The 21261-nt window shown below is 49.1% G+C and overlaps 1 protein-coding gene across 1 annotated transcript; it reads right to left on the bottom strand.

Annotated features, from left to right (window-relative positions):
- Positions 1-9128: 9128 nt before the first annotated feature.
- CUNH1orf116 (chromosome unknown C1orf116 homolog) lies at positions 9129-14487 on the bottom strand. Its single transcript, XM_054290805.1, has 3 exons — positions 14401-14487; positions 11185-11347; positions 9129-10228 (listed from the first exon to the last, which is right to left on the bottom strand). The coding sequence occupies exons 1-3, from the start codon at positions 14485-14487 to the stop codon at positions 9129-9131; spliced, it is 1350 nt and encodes a 449-aa protein (XP_054146780.1).
- Between the last annotated feature and the right edge of the window lie 6774 nt (positions 14488-21261).

Here is a 21261-nt window from a genome sequence, read left to right as displayed (position 1 = left end):
TTAGGGGCACAGCTCCAGTGTCCCAGTTTGTCCTGGTTTGGGGCAGTGGGCACAACTGGAATCCCCCCAGTTTGTGCTGGTTTGGGGTTTGGGGCACAGCTCCATCCCCCAGTTTGTGCTGGTTTGGGCACAGCTCCATCCCCCAGTTTGTGCTGGTTTGGGGCACAGCTCCAGTGTCCCCAGTTTGTGCTGGTTTGGGCACAGCTCCAGTGTCCCCAGTTTGTGCTGGTTTAGGGTTTGGGGCACAGCTCCAGAGCCCCTAGCTCTCCTCACTCGGGGCAGAGCCTCAGCAATTCCTTCACTGCAACCAACAGGGACAGAATATGCTAAAAATTGGGATTTTCACTCAAAGTCACAATTCCCACCAGACTGGAGGACTTGAAGCAATGAGAGCTAATCAAAATGCCCTGTAAAGAGCTGAATGTTTGGGATTTTTTCACCAAAAAATCAGCAAAAATACAATTCCTATGCTTATTTAATCTTTTCTGATGTCCAGCAGTGCAATCCCTCTTTTCCTTATTTCTGCTCTGCAGGGCACAACCCTCAGCTCCACTTTAATCTCATTTAATGTTAGTTTTTAGGCAAGGAGTTGTTTTTTTACTGGCAACCCACAAATAGGCATTAAATATAACGCAGAAAGAGACAAGAGCTAGAGAAATCCCAGGAGTAAACCATGTATGGTTGGGGTTTTCCTGTCTTTATTTCAGTTTTATCTTGTGAAAATGTTTTTAGGATCCATTTTTGGCACCATCCAGAACTGGGGTGCATTTTACCCCATCCGTATAATTTTTTTGGTTGTTCTTGGCCAAAAAGGGCAATAATTCAATTTATAGCTTTAAAAGGAAAAAAATAAGGGCACAGTGAGGAGAAAAAATCATCACAAGTCACTACCTTTATTTTTATAGAAATAATTATGTTGAATTTCAGAGCTGTTACATCCTGTAGGTGAAATCTTTCTCCTATAATCACTCCACAACAGCACTGTTTTCCAAAAAACCAGTATTTTAAAGGCAAATTGAGACTCACCTACCTTAAATTGTGATGCTTCTGCTGCTGGAAATTTTCTCTTCCACCTCCAGCTCAGATTTTGTTTAATAAAGTTGTTTTTGCAGTTTGCAGATCAGTCTTTGCTTTTCTCTTGAAGCCTAATACTTTTTTTTTTTCATATATTGATGTGTAGATCTTAAAATGGATGCACTAAAAATCTTCTGAGGTCTTGGATTGCTGAGCAAAGTGGAGATGCACAAAATGCTCAGAGGAGTGGCAGAGATGTCACCAAAAAGACCCAAAAATGGACTTTTTTAGCTCTCTAGGGATGTGATGACACCATGGGAGGGGGAAAAAAGGGGTGAAGAGGCCAAGAGCAGAAATGGCAGAGTTTGAGAGGAATTCCCCTGCTTTACAGACAAAATGCTTTAATATAAAATATGCAGTATGTCACAAAATGGTGTTTGCTGTGAGCCACTTCCAGGCAGAACTTCCCACCAAGAACTTTGCGAAAGGTTCCTCAGCCCCCTGTGGTTTGACTGGCCCTTCCCTGAGCTCATGTCTGTGTTTTGATCCTGTTTTGGGGTCAAAAAGCTGATTTCTGCTTCCATTTTCTCCCTAAACAGCCCCTGAAATGTGACCAGGACGGGTTCAGACCGTGGGGTGTGAAGAACAAACCCAGGGCAGTTTGTTCCATAAAAACAATTCCTCTTTTCCACCAAGCAAAGATTGAGAGGAGTTTGTTATTTATTTATTTTTTGAGAGATAGCTCCAAACCTACAGAGGCATTCCAGTTATTGCCAGGGACTTGGGGCTGCTTTGCCTTCCGTTAAAAATGATGGATTAAAAATTAAATTTTCTCACCTGTGGCACCTCTGAGAGGGCCTGGGCTCCACTGAGCTCTCAGAGGAACACATCCCACCTGAGACAGCTCTATTACTTCAAAAATGCTGCTTCAAATGGCATAAAATCAGCAGGATGGCTTCTGAAGTAGTGCTGGAAACATAAAAATTTACCTTTCATAAAAGGTAAAATAACAAAGCTTTTATAGAGAAAAACTGAGCTAGGGGTAAGAGGTTCTTGCTGCTGCTAAAACACCACACAAAATTAATTTTTTTATTATTATTTCCTTTATTCTCTCCTTTTTCTGGTGGATTACCCAGGCTGGACCTCTTGGCCTCTGTCCAATGGGCAGCCCCAGGCTTGAGGTGAAGTCCCAAAGGATCTGTGAGGTGTCTTTGTACCAAATTAAGGAGAAAAACTTCTGGGCTTTGTCACAGACATCTTTTATGAAAAATCCTTTTCTCCTGAGAAGCTGAGAGGCCTCAGGAACAAAATGCAAACAATGGTTATCTGCTGCTGTGGAATGCAACAGGTGCATCTGTGATTGGTCTCATGGGGTTTTTTTTAATTAAAAATGTTTTTAATTAATGGCCAATCGCAGTCCAGCTGTCTCAGACTCTCTGGTCAGTCGCAAGATTTTATTATCATTCCATGTCTTTCCTTTCAAGCCTTCTGATGAAATCCTTCCTTTTATTCTTTTAGTATAGTTTTAGTATATAATTTTCTTTTAATATATCATAAAATAATAAATCAGCCTCCTGAAACATGGAGTCAAGATTCTCATCTTTTCCCTCATCCTGGGACCCCTGTGAACATCACCACAGGGCTTTTTACCTTTTTAAGCAGACAAAAAAAATAAATTTGGTCACTCCATCAGCAGGGAGCACATCCCTACACCTGGGTGAGGAGTGGGAAGGGCTCAGAGGGAGATTTAGAGAATTTCTCAGCCCTCTGGGCTCCAGGGCCTTGATCTTCCCCTCTGTTTTCTGTGTGAGACAATCCCTTTGGAATCTCCCTGGCTGGGGATAAAGTTCCAGTGAACAGTTCTGTGCTGTTAATGGTGATATGATTAATCTCGGATTGCAGTAATTGTTGTGTTTTGTACCAAACCTGGGCCATAAATTTGCCGCTCCTGGCTGGGCTCCAGCAGAACTGAGGGCATTTATTGCCCTGAGAGCAGCAAAGCACCAGGATTGGCTTTGTGGGAGCAATAAAATGGGATAAAAGTGCTGGTGGGAACCCCCTGGGAAAAATCAGTGTTATTCCAGAGAATCATAAAATCATGGAATTCCAGGAGACCCTCCTGGGGCACGACCACTGCCTTGCACCTTCCACTGCTAAAGGAGGGTTAAATTTAATTAAATTTAAGTTTTAACAGTCTAAAAGTTACATTTAATTTAAAAATGTATATATTTAATAAAAAATTGTATATTTATTTATATATTTATATATTTATTTTATTTATATTATATTTATTATAATTTATTTATATATTTTTATATATTATATAAATTATTTTATTTATATTATATTTGTTTTATTTATATTTATATATTTATATATACTTATATTTATTTATATAAAATTATTTAATTTAAAATATTTAATTTTTTAAAAATTACATCTTAACTAAAAAAATTTAAATCTTAATTTTAAACTTAATTTTAAACTTAAATTAAAAGTTAAAATTAATTCAGTTAATTAAAGGAGAGTTAAATTCTTCTGGGTTGTGCTTGTAAAGGAAATTCCTCTTCCTTCTTCTGACAGAGGTGCTGGAGGGCGAGCAGCACCAGGACAGGCAGAGGCTCCATCACTGTGCAGATGTGGAGGTCACTGCCACCACCTCAGCCCAGCCTGTCCGTGCTCAGAGCTGTAATTAATTAATTAATTAATTAATTAATGAGACCAACCCCTGGCTGCTCCTCAGTGCCCAGTTAATGATTAAACCCCTGCCTGGGGCCAGCCAGGGCTGGTTTTGTGCACACAAACCCCTCTGCAAGGAACAACACTGCCCCTGTCTGTCTCCTCCTGGACTTCCAAACCCAGGGGTGTTGGGAAGAAAAGAGCTGAGACCTTGGGGAGGTGCAGACCTGCAGTGATCCCAAACCCAGCGGGATTTAACAGCAGGAGCTCCAGGTCCAGCTCTGCTTTAAGATATTATCAGGTAAATTTACATCACTGGCAAATAGAGGGAAGCAAACCCCAAAACAATAAAATCTGGTGGCTCTGACACAGCACTGAGAGGCTGCAATGGCCCTGGTGGGTGTTGGTCCTGTGGGGCCAAGCACGGCTTGGGTGGGAGCTGCAGTGATGAGGTTGGGCCTTTTTTCATTTACAGGTCTACTAGAAACAAAGAACAGAGGCAAAAAAAGAGAAAAAAATGATAATGGATGCTGCTGGACCAAGGTGAGGAGCACCAAACCTGGGCTCCAGGATCCAGCTGGGCTCAGTGCAGGATCCAGCTGGGATCACTGCAGGATTGAGCTGGGATCACCCCAGGATCCATCTGGGCTCTCCAGGATCCAGCTGGCCTCTCCAGGACTGGTCTGGGCTCTCTGCAGCCCTGTGGGAGATGCTGGAGGTGTTTGAGGATTTTAACCCTGTTCCAGCACAGTTTGGGCAATAACCAGGAGCTGGGGCTCTGCCCTGTCACAAGAAGACAAGGATCCTCTCCAACCCTACCATGCTTCTCTCCATTATCATTTTTTTCTCTTTTTGCCCCTGTTCTTTGTTCCTAATGGAACTGTAAATGAAAAAAGGCCCAACCTCGTCACTGCAGCTCCCACCCAAGCCGTGCTTGGCCCCACAGGACCAACACCCTGCAAACCAACAGAACCAACACCCACCAGGGCCATTGCAGCCTCTCACTGCTGTGTCAGAGCCACCAGATTTTATTGGTTTGGGTTTTGCTTCCCTCTATTTGCCAGTGATGCAAATTTACCTGATAATATCTTAAAGCAGAGCTGGACCTGGAGTTCCTGCTGTTAAATCCTGCTGGGTTTGGGATCACCCTGCAGGGCAGGGTGAGGGTCTGCACCTCACTCTCAGCCCCAAGGCTGCCCTGATGCAGCCCTGGAGCGGCTATAATTAACTGTAATTAACACAAATTATTTCTGGGTGCAGCTGCTGCTCCCTGACACTGCCAGAGTCCCACCAGCCACTGCTCCTGAGTCTGATCTTTGTAATGAAAGATGTGCACAAGGATGTTTTTAACTGGGACAGGAGGTCTTGACAGGCTCATGTAGACATGGAAATGACAGGTCTGAGCCAGGGTGGGACTGCTGGGTAGGAATTAGATGAATATTCCATGCAAAATGCAAATTCTGGGTGTTTTCTTTGTTGTTTCTAACATTGTTAACACATAAACTCAGTCTGGATAATCAGCCTGAAGACACTGAGGGTACATTTACCAACCCTTCTGAGACTTGTTCCTTCTGCAAGGCTGTGATCTCTCTTCCTGGCTGTTTTGTGTCTGGGCCCTGCTGGGATTTTGCCTTCCAGGCACAAATCAAGTTAAATATGCCTAGAATTAGATTCCCAGAATCACAGAATGGTTTGGGTTGGAAGGGACATTAAAGCTCATCTCATTTCACCCCCTGCCAGAATATGAAGCCTGATTTTGATTGCAGGGGTCCCAAACAAGACCCCAGGGGTTCTGCTGGGCTCTGCCTGGATCTGGGATAGATTTTGTTTGTGTTGCCCCCACCCAGCCTTGGAACAAGCTGGGATAGTGAAAGGGGATGGAACTGGAGGAGGTTTAAGGTCCCTTCCAACCCAAACCATTCTATCATTTTATGGTGATGACAAGGAAGAGCCTCTGTTCCTTACAGGCAATTTAATTTCCAAACTACTGCAAGCTTTCTTAGAGAGAGGGGAGGTAATTACACTGAACAATTAACTGATGTTAATGAACTGCTTGCAGCACTGAGCTGCGCTCAGTCCTTGCCATCCCTGACCTTGCAGCAGCAGCAGCAGCAGCAGCACCTTTCCAGGACAGGCTGGGAATACCAAACAGGCTCAGGCTGGCACAGTCCACACCAGGCTTTAAATCCCTCTGCAAACATCCCTGGAGCTGCAGGGCATCCTCCTCAAGAGCTGCAGCACCCCAGAGGTATGCACAGGGTGCTGACCCTCAAAAGGAATCCAAGGGATGCAAGGCAGGGAAAGGAGCAGGGAAATGCTGGTTTGTAGCTGAGCAATGAATTGAATTCTTCTGGTGTCACAGACATCTTTTATGAAAAATCCTTTCCTTAGGATTTTTCCTCCTGAGAAGCTGAGAGGCCTCAGGAACAAAATGTAAACAATGGTTATCTGCTGCTGTGGAATGCAACAGGTGCATCTGTGATTGGCCCATGTTGGTTGTTCCTGATTAATGGATTAATCACAGTCAGCTGGCTCGGACTCTGTCCCAGACACAAGCTTTTGTTATCATTCCTTCCTATTGTATTCTTAGCCAGCCTTCTGATGAAATCCTTTCTTCTATTCTTTCAGTGTAGTTTTAATGTAATATATATCATAAAATAATAAATCAGCCTTCTGAAACATGGAGTCAGATCCTTGTCTCTTCCCTCATCCTGGGATCCCTGTGAACTCTGCCACATTCTGGGGCTGGCACAGTCCTCAGCCAGGCTTCCAATCCCTCTGCAAACATCCCTGGGGCTGCTCTGCATGGAGAGAAGGGCAGGGCATCCTCCTTGAGAGCTGCACCACCCCAAAGGTGTGCACAGGGTGCTGAGCCTCAGAAAGAATCCAAGAAATGTAAGGCAGGGAAAAGAGCAGGGAAATGCTGGTTTGTAACTGAGCAGTGAATCCAGTTATTCTGGGGCTGGCCAGCCTGATGCCAAACCCTGCAGCAGCAGGAGAAAAGTCCCCAGCAGCAGCAGCAGGGAGGCACCTACAGGTGCTCCAGGTGGAGCTGAGGTGGCCTTAGTCCCTGCAGGAGCAAGAGGAGGAGTGGGGCAGGAGTGCGAGTAGGAATAGAAGCAAGAGCAGGAACAGGAGCAGGAGCAGGGTCAGGATCCCTCCACCAGGAGGAGGGGAAGGAGAAGGAGAAGGAGAAGGAGAAGGAGAAGGAGAAGGAGAAGGAGAAGGAGAAGGAGAAGGAGAAGGAGAAGGAGAAGGAGAAGGAAGGATCCCTCTGCCAGGAGCAGGGGCAGGAACAGGAGCAGAGGAAAGAGCAAGAGAAGGAGCAGGAGTAGGATCAGGGGCAGAAGCAGGGACAAGAGAAGGAGCAGAAGGAGCAGGAGAAGAAGAAGGAGCAGGAACAGGAGCAGGATCCCTGTGCCAGGAGCAGAAACAGGAGCAGAAGGAGCAGGGGCAGGAGAAGGAACAGGACCAGGAGTAGGATCCCTGTGCCAGGAGCAGGAACAGGAGCAGAATCCCTCTGCCAGGAGCAGGAGTAGGATTAAGAGCAGGAGCAGGAGTAAGAGCAGGAGCAGGATGCCTGCACCAGGAACAGGAGCAGGAGTAGGATCAGGAGCAGATCCCTGTGCCAGCAGCAGAAGCAGGAGCAGGAACAGGAGCAGGAGCAGGATCCCTGGGCCAGGAACAGGAGCAGGAATAGGGGTAGAATTAAGAGTAGGAGCAGAAGCAGGAGTAGGAGTAAGGGCAGGAGCAGGATCCCTGTGCCAGCAGCAGAAACAGGGGCAGGAACAGGAGCAGGATCCCTGTGCCAGGAACAGGAGCAGAAGAAGGAGTAGGAGCAGGAGCAGGATCCCTGTGCCAGCAGCAGGGCTGGGCTCTGGGTGGCACCAGGCACAGTTGTGGGCTGCTCTTGCATCAGGCCCCAGCCCTGGGGCACAAACAGCTCCGTTTCTAAGGGCCACAAACACATCCAGCAGGTAAAATTCCATATTCCCCTGGCAGGATTAAACAGCTGGTGGAATGGGGCTTGCCTGTGGTGAGTGATTCAGCCCAGAGCATCTGGCAGCTCCAGGAGAGGCACAGAAATGTGGAGCTCATGCCCAGAGGAATGACCTTGCTGCTCCCTGGCTGTTCTTTTAATTTGCTCCCATTTCATCCCAGCTCCTGCTTGTGAGCATCGCCACGTCACAGAGTGATAAGGGATCTTTGGGAGTGAGGTTTCTCCTTGGAAATCTGAACAAAACTCAGCCCTCACAACACCAGCACACAATGGCTCTGACTAAAGCCAAGGATTGGAAGAGAAGCCTTTTGTTTCCAAAACAATCTGGTTTCAAGAAATGTTTAGGTTCTGTTTCAGGGCAAAAATGCTTTGAGAGAGTCCCTCATGCTCTCCTCCTTTCTCATTAGATGAACAAGGTGAGATTTCCCTTGGGACTTGCACCATGCAGGTCCTGAGCAGTCAGAGCAGAAAAAAGAATGGTCAGAGGGGAGAAGCACAGGGATGAAAACACAGCTTTAACCGATCAGCTTTGTTGATCAAATAATTCAATTTTCTAGGTGGTGCAGACCTGACCTGCCTCATCCTTTCTCTCAGAACCCTTTGTTTTAAACCCCTTTTGTTTTTTAAATATTTAGGGGGCATTTATTATTTACCTGACTGTGACATAAATCTGTACCACATGGCACTTGGTGATCACACAGAGGTTTATTTAGGGACATCAGCCACCTCTGCTCCCCAGGGTGAGCAGCAAGGTGTTGGCAGCATCAGAGGGGCCAGGACAGCTCAGAAGGGATGAGCTGGAGCTGTCCCAGCCTTGCATCTGCCCCATTTTGGGCAGCACTTCTGGGTCTGACACCAGCACAGCTTCTGGCCTCCTCAGCGGTGTTTTCCTGCAGTCCAAGCCTCTTCCAGGTGCTGGATGCAGGTGGTCAGGGCTGGGTGGGAGAGCAGAGTGTGCCAGGGAGGCAGGGATGGTTTTGCAAGGCACTTTGCAGTCTGGGCAGCCCTCCAGCCCACCCAGCAGGCAGTGACGGTTTTGCAAGGCACTTTCACATGGCAGGTGAGTGCTCAGCTCTCAGAGGCTGTGATAAAATTAATAAAAAAATCCCAAAAAGTCCGAAAAGAGCAGCAAAGTCCAGCAGTTCTTCCCAGAGACGCTTTATCCACAGGCAACCCTTTTGAAAACAAGCCAAACCCCGAATTCCACGGCTTCCCTGTTTTGATGGATCCCCAAAAGCACTAAAGCCCTTGCAGGAGAACACACCCCATCCATGCTGAGAGCTGCTTTGTATAAATATCCCATGTACACCTGCTATATACAAAATATTCTGTACATGCCGCCTTCCTTTATGAAGCTCCCAGCACCTCTGGCAGCAGATGCTACGCAGGCCACTGGATTTGGGGTGAAAACCCCCATTTCCACCAGCCCCACCAGCTACTCCTTGAGCAGCCCCAACTTCTTGAGCGCCTCGCGCCGGTTCTCGTCGGCCGCACCTTTGGGCGAGATCTTCACGCTGACAGCGGAGCGCGGCGGCCTGGGGAAGCTGGGCAGAGGGTGGGATCTCCTCTTGCTGCTCTTGTCCTTCTCCTCCTGCTCCTTGGGGCCCCCAAAGTCCTTCCCAGCCCCGAGGGAGGCGGGCCGGGGCCGGCTGCGGAGGAAGCTGGGCGCCAGGCGCTCGATGAAGGACATCTTGCCCAGGGAGCTGCTGCTGCCGCGCCCGTTCTGCTCCTTGGGGCCGCCCATGGAGCTGCCCAGCCCCACCCCAGAGCGCTCCAGGGTGTTGGATTTGAAGGGGATCTGGCGGATCCCCGGCACGGAGCCCTCGCCAGGCTGTGGTGCCTCCCTGGGGTGGGGATGGAGGTGGGCGCTGGGCTCCCGCCTGTCCTGGGACAGTCCCAGCTTCTCCAGGGCCTCCCTTCGGGCCTTCTCCTTCTCCTTGGGGTCGAGGTGGCCTGGGTTGCCCTTCTCAGCAGTGCTGTCGCTGGCAGGGCTGGCCTGGCAGGTGGCTGAGGGTGGAGGTGCTGTTTTTACCTTCTGGTTGTGCTCCGGCACGGTGCTGCTCCTGCTGGTTTTCAGGATGATGTTTGGTGGCAATTTCCGCGGTTTGGGGGCGGTCGGAGGCCCACGTTTGGCATCGGGGTCCTGAGGGGCCTCCTCCAGTGTGGATTTCTCCAGGTGGCCCCACGAAGTCCAAGTCTTGGTCTCCTTGGATGCCTCCTCCCTGGGATCTGAGCGCTGGCTGCGTGACCACTCCAGCTCATCCTGGAATGGGTCTGGAGGTTGGATAATCACGGACTTGGTGTGGCTTCCTAGGTCCAGCCTGCCCTCCTTGAGTACCTCCTGGGCTGGTTTTCCTGCTGGCACCATGGGGACACCTCCTTTGCTGCCAGAAGCTCCATTTGCTGCAGGGATGTTCCTTGGGCCTGGAGCAGCTGCTGGGGCTGAACTGGATGGGGCAGGGATGATTTTACCACTCCTCTGTTCAGCCTCACTCTGCTGGGCTCTGCTTGCAGGGGGAGTCTTGTTCCCCAAACCTGGGAAGAGAAGGAGTTGGAGTCATGCTCTGGACACAGAAAATCCCTCACCCCTTCTGGGCCAGCACAGGCACCCAGGAATCCCCCAGCTCCTCTGATGTGCAAACCCAGAGCACCAGGAATATTCTCTGTCTGTTCTGGGGTGCCCTGACCCCAGGGGAGCACTGACTTTGACCCTCATCCATGGAGAAAGTTTCCCAGACTTCAAGATAGACTGGAATCCACAAAAGTGTGAAATAGATTATAGGGAGTAGTGTAGGTGTATCATTTAGGCGGGAAATTGAGGTTTTGGGATTTTTAGTATGTTGTGGATGGAAGCAAGATGGAGGGCACAGGGTGTCCTCCTGGGTTTCTTCTTTATGCTTCTTCTTCATGGGTTTGGGTGGCATTTTGTAATTGGGTGGCAAAATCCACATTGTGAGTTCTTTGGGATCAGTTATTGGGTTAAAAGGCGTCATAATCCAGGTGTCAGTTCTTAATTGGATGGTTTAGTCTTAAAAGACCTTGCACCAAGAGATTGTTGGCCATTTTGTGCCTTCTAATGAAAAGCTGCCCCACTCACAGTAGTGAGACTGTTTTACTGGTAAGAAATAATAAACACCTGAGTCTGAACATGAACTATCATCTCAAGTGCCTTCAACCCACACCCAGAGAAACCCAGAACTGGTACCCCCACATTCTGATCCATCACTGCTGGGGAAATTGGATCCCTTGGGCCTGATAGAGTCTCATTAATTACTGTGATTACTGACACTAAGCAAGATCCCTGCAAGGTATTTATATATTGTAGAATTTCAAAGCCATTGAGTTGTGGTATCAGAAAATTCTGTAAAATATTCATGTCTAGACAGGATGTGTATTGTACATATCTGTGCTTGAGAATAAGGCCTGTATGAAATAAATTAATTTTTATATTTTATATTAAAATCTTATCTGCAGAAGGGTTTCCAGCTCACCCCGGGGCACAGGGCCTCTCCTGGGCTTGGAGAGCTCCCCGTAGTCGGTGTCATCCGTGGACACCCCACTGTCCCCCTCTGCATCCAGAGAGCCAATGGTTTCCTCCAGGAACATCAAACACTCCTTCTCTTCCACAGATAAATAGTCATAGCTGTTGTCACTCTGAAAAAATAATACAAAGCAGAGCAGGTAAGAAAAAGATGTTTACTTTATACTACATTTATATAGTGTGTATATATAGTATATAGAAATATAAATATATAAGTATATATTTATTATATACACATGTAAAAGATATAAATATGCATGCATATATTTATAATATATATGTGTGTATAAATATATATAAATATATATAAGAAAGAATGTTTACTTTATACTACATATATATAAAAATATATAAATATATATGCAGTGTGCATTTATAGTATGTAGAAATTAAAATATATATGTATATATTTATTATTTATACATGTAAAATATATATATATGTATATATTTGTAAGATATATGTGTATATATTTATGATATATGTGTATATAAATATATAAAGATATATATAAGAAAGAGAGGTTTACTTTATACTACATATTTATGTACATATAAAAATATATGCAGTATATATAGTAAATATAAATAGATATCTATTTATTATATATAAAATATATTTATTTTATACTACATATATAATATATACATATATAAATATATATAAATATATATGTAGTATATATAAATATATATTAATATATATGAATATATATATTTATAAGATATATATGTATATAAATATATATATAAGAAAGAGGTTTACTTTATACTATATATTTGAGAGGTTTATGTTACACTACACACATATATAACTTTATATCTACAACTTTTAATATATGTTAATATTGTATGCATTTTAGTATATTATATATTATTTTAATATTTTATGTATTTATATTTAATGTCCAGGTAGTTTAGAGAGCCTGTTACAGCTGCTTGGACAATGGCTGTTCAATGATGAGTATTTACAGCTCCAGAAAACTTGCCAACCTCCTCTAAAAATAAGAAATATATATATATATATATATATACTAAAATCTTTTTTATATTACCCGCCTCTGTGGGTCAGAAGGTGGATTATTCTGAACTTGGGAACTTGGACTCTAATTTTCAGTTCTTTAAATTGAAATGTGAGCAGAGGGGTAACAAATCTGCAGGTGCAGACACCTGTAGTGCTCAGCAATGGTGAATCTTAGAAAACACCACCAACACTGAAGGGTTCCATGCAGATGATGAACTCTTCTTGTTCTCCCATTCATTCCTGAGCCAGAGTTGTTTAATTTTATTTGTATTTTGAGCACCAGGAGTTGTTATTGCAGTATCAGATATCAAGGTGATTTCTGCAATCTGTCATGAACAAAATGAGGCTTGGGACAGGATGGAATGTGCATCAGATCAACAAGCACAGGGCAGGAATTATTATCCCAGGTGGAGTTGTTTTGCAGAGACAGCTTATCCAAATCTTTTACCAGGCAGTATCACAACCAGTTCTTCCATCCCCATTAAACTCAGAGGGTTTGGTTCTGGTTTGCAATACATCAAATGGCAAAGCTGCCAGCACTGAGCTGCTCTCACACATATCAATTATGCTCCAAGCCAGGCAGGATGTAATTAGCCCATCAATCTTGGGATCAGTGTTGGGAGACAAACAACCTTTAATGGACAGATAGTGAAAAATTACACATCTACACCCATGGTCCCAACTCATCCCTGCCTTAACTGGGGAATCCATCTGGTGCCAGGCAGGAGCAGCTCAGCTCGCTGTCTGCTGCAGGTGTTGTCACTGCTCGGAGCCAGCGTGACCCAGTTACACAACTGCTGTGATCCCTGCACCCCTGGCAGCACAGGAGCCTCTCCAGGGACAGGATCCCATCTCCACAGATCCTAGCTCCAGAGAGAGGATCCCCTTTCCAGGGAGAGGATCCCCTTTCTAGGTCTCCCCTCTCCAGAGACAGGATCCCCTCTCCAATGACAGGATTCCCACTCCAGGGACAGGATTCCCTCTCCAAGGATCCCTGCTCCAGGGATCCCCTCTCCAAGGACAGAATCCCCTCTCCAGGGACAGGATCCCCTCTGCAGGTCTCCCCTCTCCAGGTACAGGATTCCCTCTCCAGGGTTCACCTCTCCAATGACAGGAATTCCACTCCAGGGACAGGATCCCCTCTCCAAGGATCCCTGCTCCAGGGATCCCCTCTCCACGGACAGAATCCCCTCTCCAGGGGATGGATCCCCTCTGCAGGTCTCCCCTCTCCAGGTACAGGATCCCCTCTCCAAAGACAAGATTCCCACTCCAGGGACAGGATCCCCTCTCCAGGACAGGATCACCTCTCCAGGAATGGGATACCCTCTCCAGGGACAAAATCCCCTCTCCAGGGACAAGATTCCCTCTTCCCTGTCTCCAGGGACAGGATTCCCTCTCCAGGGACAGTATCCCCTCCCTAGGGATCCCCTTTCCAGAGAGAGGATCTCCTCTCCAGGAATCCCCTCTCCAGGGCTCCCTTCCCCAGGCAGGCTCACCTCTCCACAGATCCCTTCTCCAGGGACAGGATCCCCTCTCCAGGGATGGGATTCTCCCTCCAGGGCTCCCCTCTCCAGAAACAGGATTCCCTCTCCAGGGATCTCCTCTCCAGGGATTCCTTCTCCAGAAACAGGATCCCCTCTCCAAGGACAGGATTCCCACTCCAGGGTCTCCGGGACAGGATCATTTCTCCAGGAATGGGATCCCCTCTCCAGGATTCCCCTGTCCAGGGACAGAATCCCCTCCCCAGGGATCCCCTTTCCAGGTCTCCCCTCTCCAGGGACAGGATCCCTTCTCCAGGGGATGGATCCCCTCTCCAGGGATGGGATCCCCTTTCCAGGGACAGGATTCCCCCTCCAGGGCTCCCCTCTCCAAGGACAGCATCTCCTCTTCAGGCACAGAATCCCCTCTCCAGGGAATTCCTGCCCCAGAGCAGCCCCTGCAGCACCGAGGGCTCCCCACACAGGATGGGAAGGCTGGGAGTGCTCTGGGGCAGGAATTCAGCAATCCACCCGGTCCTGCTGCTGCTCAGGGCCTCCAGCTGCCCCCAAAGCACTGACAGAGAGCAGATTTGGGCTGAGATCTGCCCAAAATCCTTCCCCAGCCCAGAGGGTTGAGCTGGGCTGGGCACTCCAGAGTTACTCACCCGCTGGGAGTGGTTGGAGGCCGTGCTGACCATGCTGTCACAGCTGCCAGAGTTGCAGCCAGCCATCCCCAGCTCCTTCCTAGGCATAGCCTGGGCTGCCCTGGAGGCTGGCACGGCGGGAATGTCCTGACTGGAGCAGGAAAAAGGAGAAAAATTGAGTTGTGAGGTTCCCCCAGGGGTGACTCAACCACGCTGGGAGGGAGACAGGCAGGCTCTGCTGGATGGAGGAATTGTGCTCCATCTCCAGCTGCTGCATGGAGGAATTGTGCTCCACCTTCAGCTGCTGCATGGAGGAATTGTGCTCCATCTCCAGCTGCTGCATGGAGGAATTGAGCTCCATCTTCAGCTGCTGGATGGAGGAATTGAGCTCCATCTTCAGCTGCTGCATGGAGGAATTGAGCTCCATCTCCAGCTGCTGGATGGAGGAATTGAGCTCCATCTTCAGCTGCTGGATGGAGGAATTGAGCTCCATCTCCAGCTGCTGCATGGAGGAATTGAGCTCCATCTCCAGCTGCTGGATGGAGGAATTGAGCTCCATCTTCAGCTGCTGGATGGAGGAATTGAGCTCCATCTTCAGCTGCTGGATGGAGGAATTGAGCTCCATCTCCAGCTGCTGCATGGAGGAATTGAGCTCCATCTCCAGCTGCTGGATGGAGGAATTGAGCTCCATCTCCAGCTGCTGGATGGAGGAATTGAGCTCCATCTTCAGCTGCTGGATGGAGGAATTGTGCTCCACCTTCAGCTGCTGGATGGAGGAATTGTGCTCTACCTTCAGCTGCTGGATGGAGGAATTGTGCTCCACCTTCAGCTGCTGGATGGAGGAATTGTGCTCCACCTTCAGCTGCTGGATGGAGGAATTGTGCTCTACCTTCAGCTGCTGGATGGAGGAATTGTGCTCCACCTTCAGCTGCTGGATGGAGGAATTGTGCTCCATCTCCAGCTGCTGGATTGAGGAATTGTGCTCCACCTCCAGCTGCTGTCTCCAGGAGAAGGCACACCTGGGCTTTTAAAAATCATGCTTGAAGTTTTCCTGAAAATAATTGGGAATGGGGAAATCTCTGCACAGCCAGCTCGTGTTGGCGGCTCTCTGCTCACCTCACAGGGGTGGATAAGGCACAAGAAAAGCTGCAAGCCTGGCTCAGAAATGCCAGCACAGCCCCAGCCCTGACCCATGGGATCTCTTTCCTCTGCCACACCCTGTGCCAGCCCTGCAGCTTGAACTTGTGAACGCGCTGGCCCAAAAATGCTGCTGCTTACTCACATCCTTGCTCTGTCAGGAGCTTCCTCCTGGCCAGGAGCTGCCTCTGCCACCCTTCCTCGGGGGCCCTGGGGAGGTGTCCCCAGGGAGGTGGCCCCAGGGAGGTGTCCCTGGGCCTTTGGGGCACGCCGGGGTGTGTTTGGGCACGGGGCTGGGGAGCAGGGCAGGCTGGGGGGGGTTCGAGCAGCACCCCAATGTCCCCTCTGCTCACAGCAGTGACCTCCCATCACCAGTGGGACCCCAGGGTGGCAGCAGGGTGACAAACAGCCTGGATTTGGGTTTCCTAGGGGGCAGAGGGCACAGAGGCCACAGTTATCCCTGCCCACAGCTCTGCTGAGCACCCACAGAAGGTACCATTACTGATGGATGAAGCATTGAGCTTCCAAAATTTCCTGGAGTCTCCTCCACATGCACCACGTTGTTCTTGGGGTGGGATTTGGGTTTCCCCGCAGCCAGGGGGCAGAGGGAACAATTATCCCTGCCCTCAGCTCTGCTGAGCACCCACAGAAGGTGCCATTGCCATTACTGATGCATGCCAAGCACTGAGCTTCCAAAATCTCCTGGCACCACCAATGAGTCTCCTCCACATGCACCACCCTGTTCTTGGGGAGGAATTTGGGTTTCCCAAGGGGCAGAGGGCACAGTTATCCCTGCCCAGAGCTCTGCTGAGCACCCACAGAAGGTGCATTAATGAGGGATGCAAAGCTTCCAAAATTTCCTGACGCCACCAATGGCACCACCGACGGTGCCATTACTGATGAATGCAAAACACTGAGCTTCCAAAATTTCCTGGCATTACCAATGAGTCTCCTCCACCTGCACCACCCTGTTCTTGGGGAGGGAACTGGGCTGTGGGGGTGAAAAGGAGCAGCAAAACAAACACCAACAGCCCCTGCAAGACACACGGACCCACGCGAGAGGATTTGCTGCTCGGCAGACACAGGAGCCCTTTGTGCTGTAACCTGCAGGCAGGAACACACTGCTGCTTTTTTTTTTACCTTCCAGCAGGATCAGGGAATTAGATCCAGAGATAAAGTGAGCAGAACTGGCTGCTTGTTCAGAGTGTTAGACCCTGAAAGAATTCCTTTGTAATTGGAATACGCCGCAAAAATCAGATTTCGACACCCACGCCCTGACAGGTCTAATCCTTCCACGCAGGAGGAGTTTAATATTTCAGGCTCAGCTTTGCATTATTTACTGCTTAAGTGACGTTGAGGCAAGTGGTGGCTTTGGAACAGCAATTCCCTGGATTCTTTGAATTCAGATCTCTTCACAGCCAGGGATTTGAGCTGTGAGGAAGCAGAGCTGAGCTTGGGGGGCTTCAGGCCTCTGCAGGGTTTTGCTGCGCACTGGAGCGTCCACAACATGAAATTTAGATTTATATCAAAACTATTCTAGATTTACATCGGCTCCTCAGTAGCAGGAGGCTTGGCCATGGTTGTTGTGCTGCTCCTGGCTGCCTCCCTCCCAAATTTCAGACAGCAAAACCCTCCTGGGGAAGTGAAAGCCTTGCTGGAACTTGAGTGTACAGCTGCTTGGGGCCAGCAGGGAGGCGTTTTCTCCACGAGGATCCCCCCCACCACTAAAGAAATCATTTCCTCTCATTCAAAACCAGCATTTCAGGGACTTCAAGCAGCTGCCAAGGCTTTGGCACTCACGGAGCCCCAGCTCATGGGAGGCAAAGTCCAGCCCGAGCTCGCCGGGCACTGCGGAGGATCTGCACCGAAACAAGAAGTTCCTTTTCCTCCCTCTGATGTGATTACAGCTCCAGCACACTCATCCAGCTCGGGAAAGGGGAAAAGATCAGTGTTGAAACCCCCAGTTTTAATGATTCAGAAGGATTTTAGTTCCTTCTTTGCCACAACAGTAACAGCCACAAACTAAAAATGCGACTGAGCGTTTGATTTGAAAGACACGGGACTCAAAAAGCTGTTTTGTAGCTGGGTTTCGGTGGTGTAGCTCTCTTCCCCAACTAAAAACATATCTGGAAGAAGATATTTTTTATCAAAAACATATTTGGAAGAAGCTATTTTTTATCAAAATCCAAAGGCCAGGTCCCTCAGCTCGTGTGGCCGTTGCCATAACTGTCCTTTAAAAGCCATCAAAGAGGTGCCGGGTAGCAATTAATGCTAATTGCTTTAGAGAAGAGGCTACTTTCTTTCAGCCAGCTCCACTCCACGCTCTTCATCCCGGCTTAGAACACCTCGGTTTGGCTGTCTGGGGTATAATAACCAGACCCCTCCTGCCGGGGAAAGGCTTTGTGCTGCCAGCTCCAAACACAACCCAAAGAAAACCCTGCTTTGCAGGCACTGTCCCAGCTCTGGGCAGCCCAGGGAGATGGATCCCAGTTCCGGGTATCCCAGGGGATGGATCCTAGCTCAGGGGATGGATCCCAGCTCAGGGGATGGATCCCAGCTCAATTCTAGCTCTGAGCAGCCCATGGGATGGATCCCAGCTCTGAGCAGCCCATGGGATGGATCCCAGCTCTGGGCAGCCCAGGGGGATGGATCTCAGCTCATTTCCAGCTCTGGGCAGCCCAGGGAATGGATCCCAGCCCAGGGAATTGATCCCAGCTCATTTCCAGCTCTGAGCAGCCCATGGGATGGATCCCAGCCCAGGGGCAAAGGGGTCAAGGGCAGATCTGAATTTCCTCCTATCTCAACAGGTAAATGAAGCACTCCAGCAGCTGCCTGAGCTGTTTGCTGTCCCCAGTACAGCTTTCCCCAGCTTTCCTCCCACCTTCATCCCACCTGGTCCAGCTTTGCTGGTGAATCCCCCACCACATTTCACCCTTGCAAAAGCAAAGTACCCAGAGCCCCCCAGCCCATCCAGCAGGAAAAGCACAGAAAGCAAAGCACAAGCAGGAACAGAAATGATTATTAATCCATTTCGCAGTTTTACCAGGCTGTCCCCGTCGTTCCGTGCTGGCAAATTCCTCGTCCCGGCCGTGCCTATCCCAGGACTTCTTTGCTTTTCTGGGCTAACCAAACACGGCCGGGTTACACATTAACCCCGCTCCGCCGCAGATAAGGCGGAGTGCTGGGCAGGTCCGTCCTGCCAGGCGATCCCTGGCCCCTCACCTGCGCCCAGCCCGGGTGCAGCTCATCCTGCAGCCCTGCCAGGGCGCTTTTCCTGCTGTCCCAGCGTGGCTGAACCCCCAAACCCGGAGCGCTGGGTGTGAGCTGGGCCAGCTCTGCCGGTGCCACCCAGCTCCTTCCCTTCGCTGCTGTCCCCTGCTGTCCTGGGCACGGCTCGGCCGATAGGAGATCCTTAATCCGACATCCTGTTCTGCAGCATAGCTGCTGGCTGACAGCGGAGCCCCGAGCCCAGCCTTGCCCTCGGTAATTGCCGGTTCTGCTCTCCGCGATGCCGCAGCTCAGCTCTGCCAACAGGTCGCTGCTTGCATTGCGCCGCAGCTTCCCAGAGGCCGAAAGTTTGCTGCTTGCGAAGGAAGGAGGTTGTAAAGGCAGGCAGAAGGTGTTTTGGGGAGGGGAGGTTCGGCACGGATTGATTTACGTGCCCAGATCTGCGCAGCTCCCCGGCTCCTGTGCCTGTCCCGACCTGCAGCTGCTTTTGCCCCAGTTGGCACCGTGCCCTGTGGGCACCAAAAAAACCCTCTGCAAGCTCCTGCCCTGTGCTGGGGACTCCTTCCACAGGCGGCTCCTGCAGCTCTGGTGAAAGGTGAAGCCCCTCAAGGTGCCCATGAGGCTCATCCTCACACTGACACCTTCTTCAGAACCTCTGAAGCCCCCCAAGATGCCCATTCAGGCTCATCTTCACCTTCTCAGAACCTCTGCTGGTGAAAGCTGAAGCCCCTCAAGTTGCCCATCGGGCTCATCTTTTCATCTTCACCTTCTCAGAACCTCTGCTGGCGAAAGCTGAAGCCCACCATGATGCCCATCCGGCCCATCCTCACACTGACACCTCTCAGAACTTCTGCTGGTCAAAGCTGAAGATGCCCAAGATGCCCACCAGGCTCATCCTTACACTGAAACCTTCTCAGAACCTCTGCTGGGGCATTTCTCCAGCAGCATCTCCTGCCCCGAGCCCCTGGTGCCACCTCCAAAGAGGGGCCCAGATGTCCCCACCCTGTGCAGGGTGACACCGACCCCCAGGAGCAGCAGAGCCTCCTTCTTACCCTGACTTTGGGCTCTGTTGTTAAAATTGGAGCTTTTCCTGCTGATAAACAATGCTTTGGCCATCCCCCAGACACAGCATGGACTTGTACCTGCTTGACAAGGTGCTGCTCCCTGCAAACCCACAAACACCCTGCAGGAAATTTCCAGGGCTGACACAGCTGCTGCATTCATTCACATTTCCACGCTCCAATGATTTTTTTTTTTTTTTAATTGGTATTTTTAGCAAAAGGATTTGTTAGCACACATGTTCCCTGCTCCACAGAACAGGGAAGTGGAAACATCAGCTAATTAAAGCCAGGGGAAGATGGAAGGAGAGCAGATGAACCAGAGGCTCCCACTGGCAATGCTGAGCCCAGCCAAGTGCTGCTCCAGAAGGGAACATGTGCTGGAGAGCAAATCCACAAAGCTGAGAGCCCCAGCCAGCCCCAGCCCTTTGTGATGTCCCACACTGGCCTGGTGAGGGATGGGGATGCAGCCAGAGCTGCTGGGGCATCGTCACAACCAGGGATTGAGGGCAGGACTGGTGCCAGGGGTCGCAGACATCTTTTATGGAAAATCCTTTCCTTAGGATTTTTCCTCCTGAGAAGCTGTGAGGCCTCAGGAACAAAATGTAAACAATGGTTATCTGCTGCTGTGGAATGCAACAGGTGCATCTGTGATTGGTCTCATGTGGTTGTTTCTAATTAATGGCCAATCACAGTCAGCTGGCTCAGACAGAGAGCTGAGCCACAAACCTTTGTTATCATTCCTTCTTTTTCTATTCTTAGCCAGCCTTCTGATGAAATCCTTTCTTCTATTCTTTTAGTATAGTTTTAATGTAATATATATCATAAAATAATAACTCAAGCCTTCTGAAACATGGAGTCAGATCCTCGTCTCTTCCCTCATCCCAGAACCCCTGTGAGCACCATCACACCAGGGCTTCAGGAGCTGTGCGCTTAAACATGGAATTAATTAATTAATGAAGTGGGTTTGGTTGATGCACCCCAGCAGCTGCCTGAGCTGTTTGCTGTCCCAAGCACAGGATTCCCCAGCTTTAAATGAATTAATTTTAATTTGAAGTGGGAGCTTTAGAGCTCAGTGGGTTTTGTCGAGTTGTGCCCAGTGCTGAGGCTGCTCTGAGAAGGGAGGAAAGTGATGGGTGATTTTGGGGTGATTTTGTTCTTGCAGTGCCAGGGTGTGAGTGAGCAGCAGCAGGGCTCCAGTCTGGGCAGCCCAACAGGCAGAGCTGGCAGGAAAGTGTCAGCATCCATTAGGGGAAATCTGGAGCTCCTCTCAATCAGGAACCCAGAAAGAACCTGTTCATTTTCCGCATTCCTCTCCCTCCAACAAATATAAATAGCTGCAACCCAAAATTGTAATGAATTAATTTTAATTTGAAGCGGAAGCTTTAGAGCTGCTTGGGTTTTGTCGAGTTGTGCCCGGTGCTCTGAGAAGGGAGGAAAGCAAAGCTGGGGTGCTTTT

Source organism: Melozone crissalis, unplaced genomic scaffold, assembly GCF_028551555.1.
Source record: "Melozone crissalis strain CALT ecotype California unplaced genomic scaffold, PUWL_Pcris_2 ptg000086l_1, whole genome shotgun sequence".
Classification (NCBI taxonomy): Eukaryota; Metazoa; Chordata; class Aves; order Passeriformes; family Passerellidae; genus Melozone; species Melozone crissalis.
The sequence above is the reverse complement of the archived record's forward strand: the minus strand, read 5'-3'. Positions and strand labels throughout refer to the sequence as shown.

Coding starts and splice junctions, on each gene's coding strand:
- CUNH1orf116 (XM_054290805.1), bottom strand. CDS start 14,487: ATGCCTAGGAAGGAGCTGGGGATGGCTGGCTGCAACTCTGGCAGCTGT. Junction 11,348..14,400: donor CCTCCAACCACTCCCAGCGG/GTGAGTAACTCT, acceptor TTATTTTTTCAG/AGTGACAACAGCTATGACTA. Junction 10,229..11,184: donor GAGAGGCCCTGTGCCCCGGG/GTGAGCTGGAAA, acceptor TTCTCTTCCCAG/GTTTGGGGAACAAGACTCCC.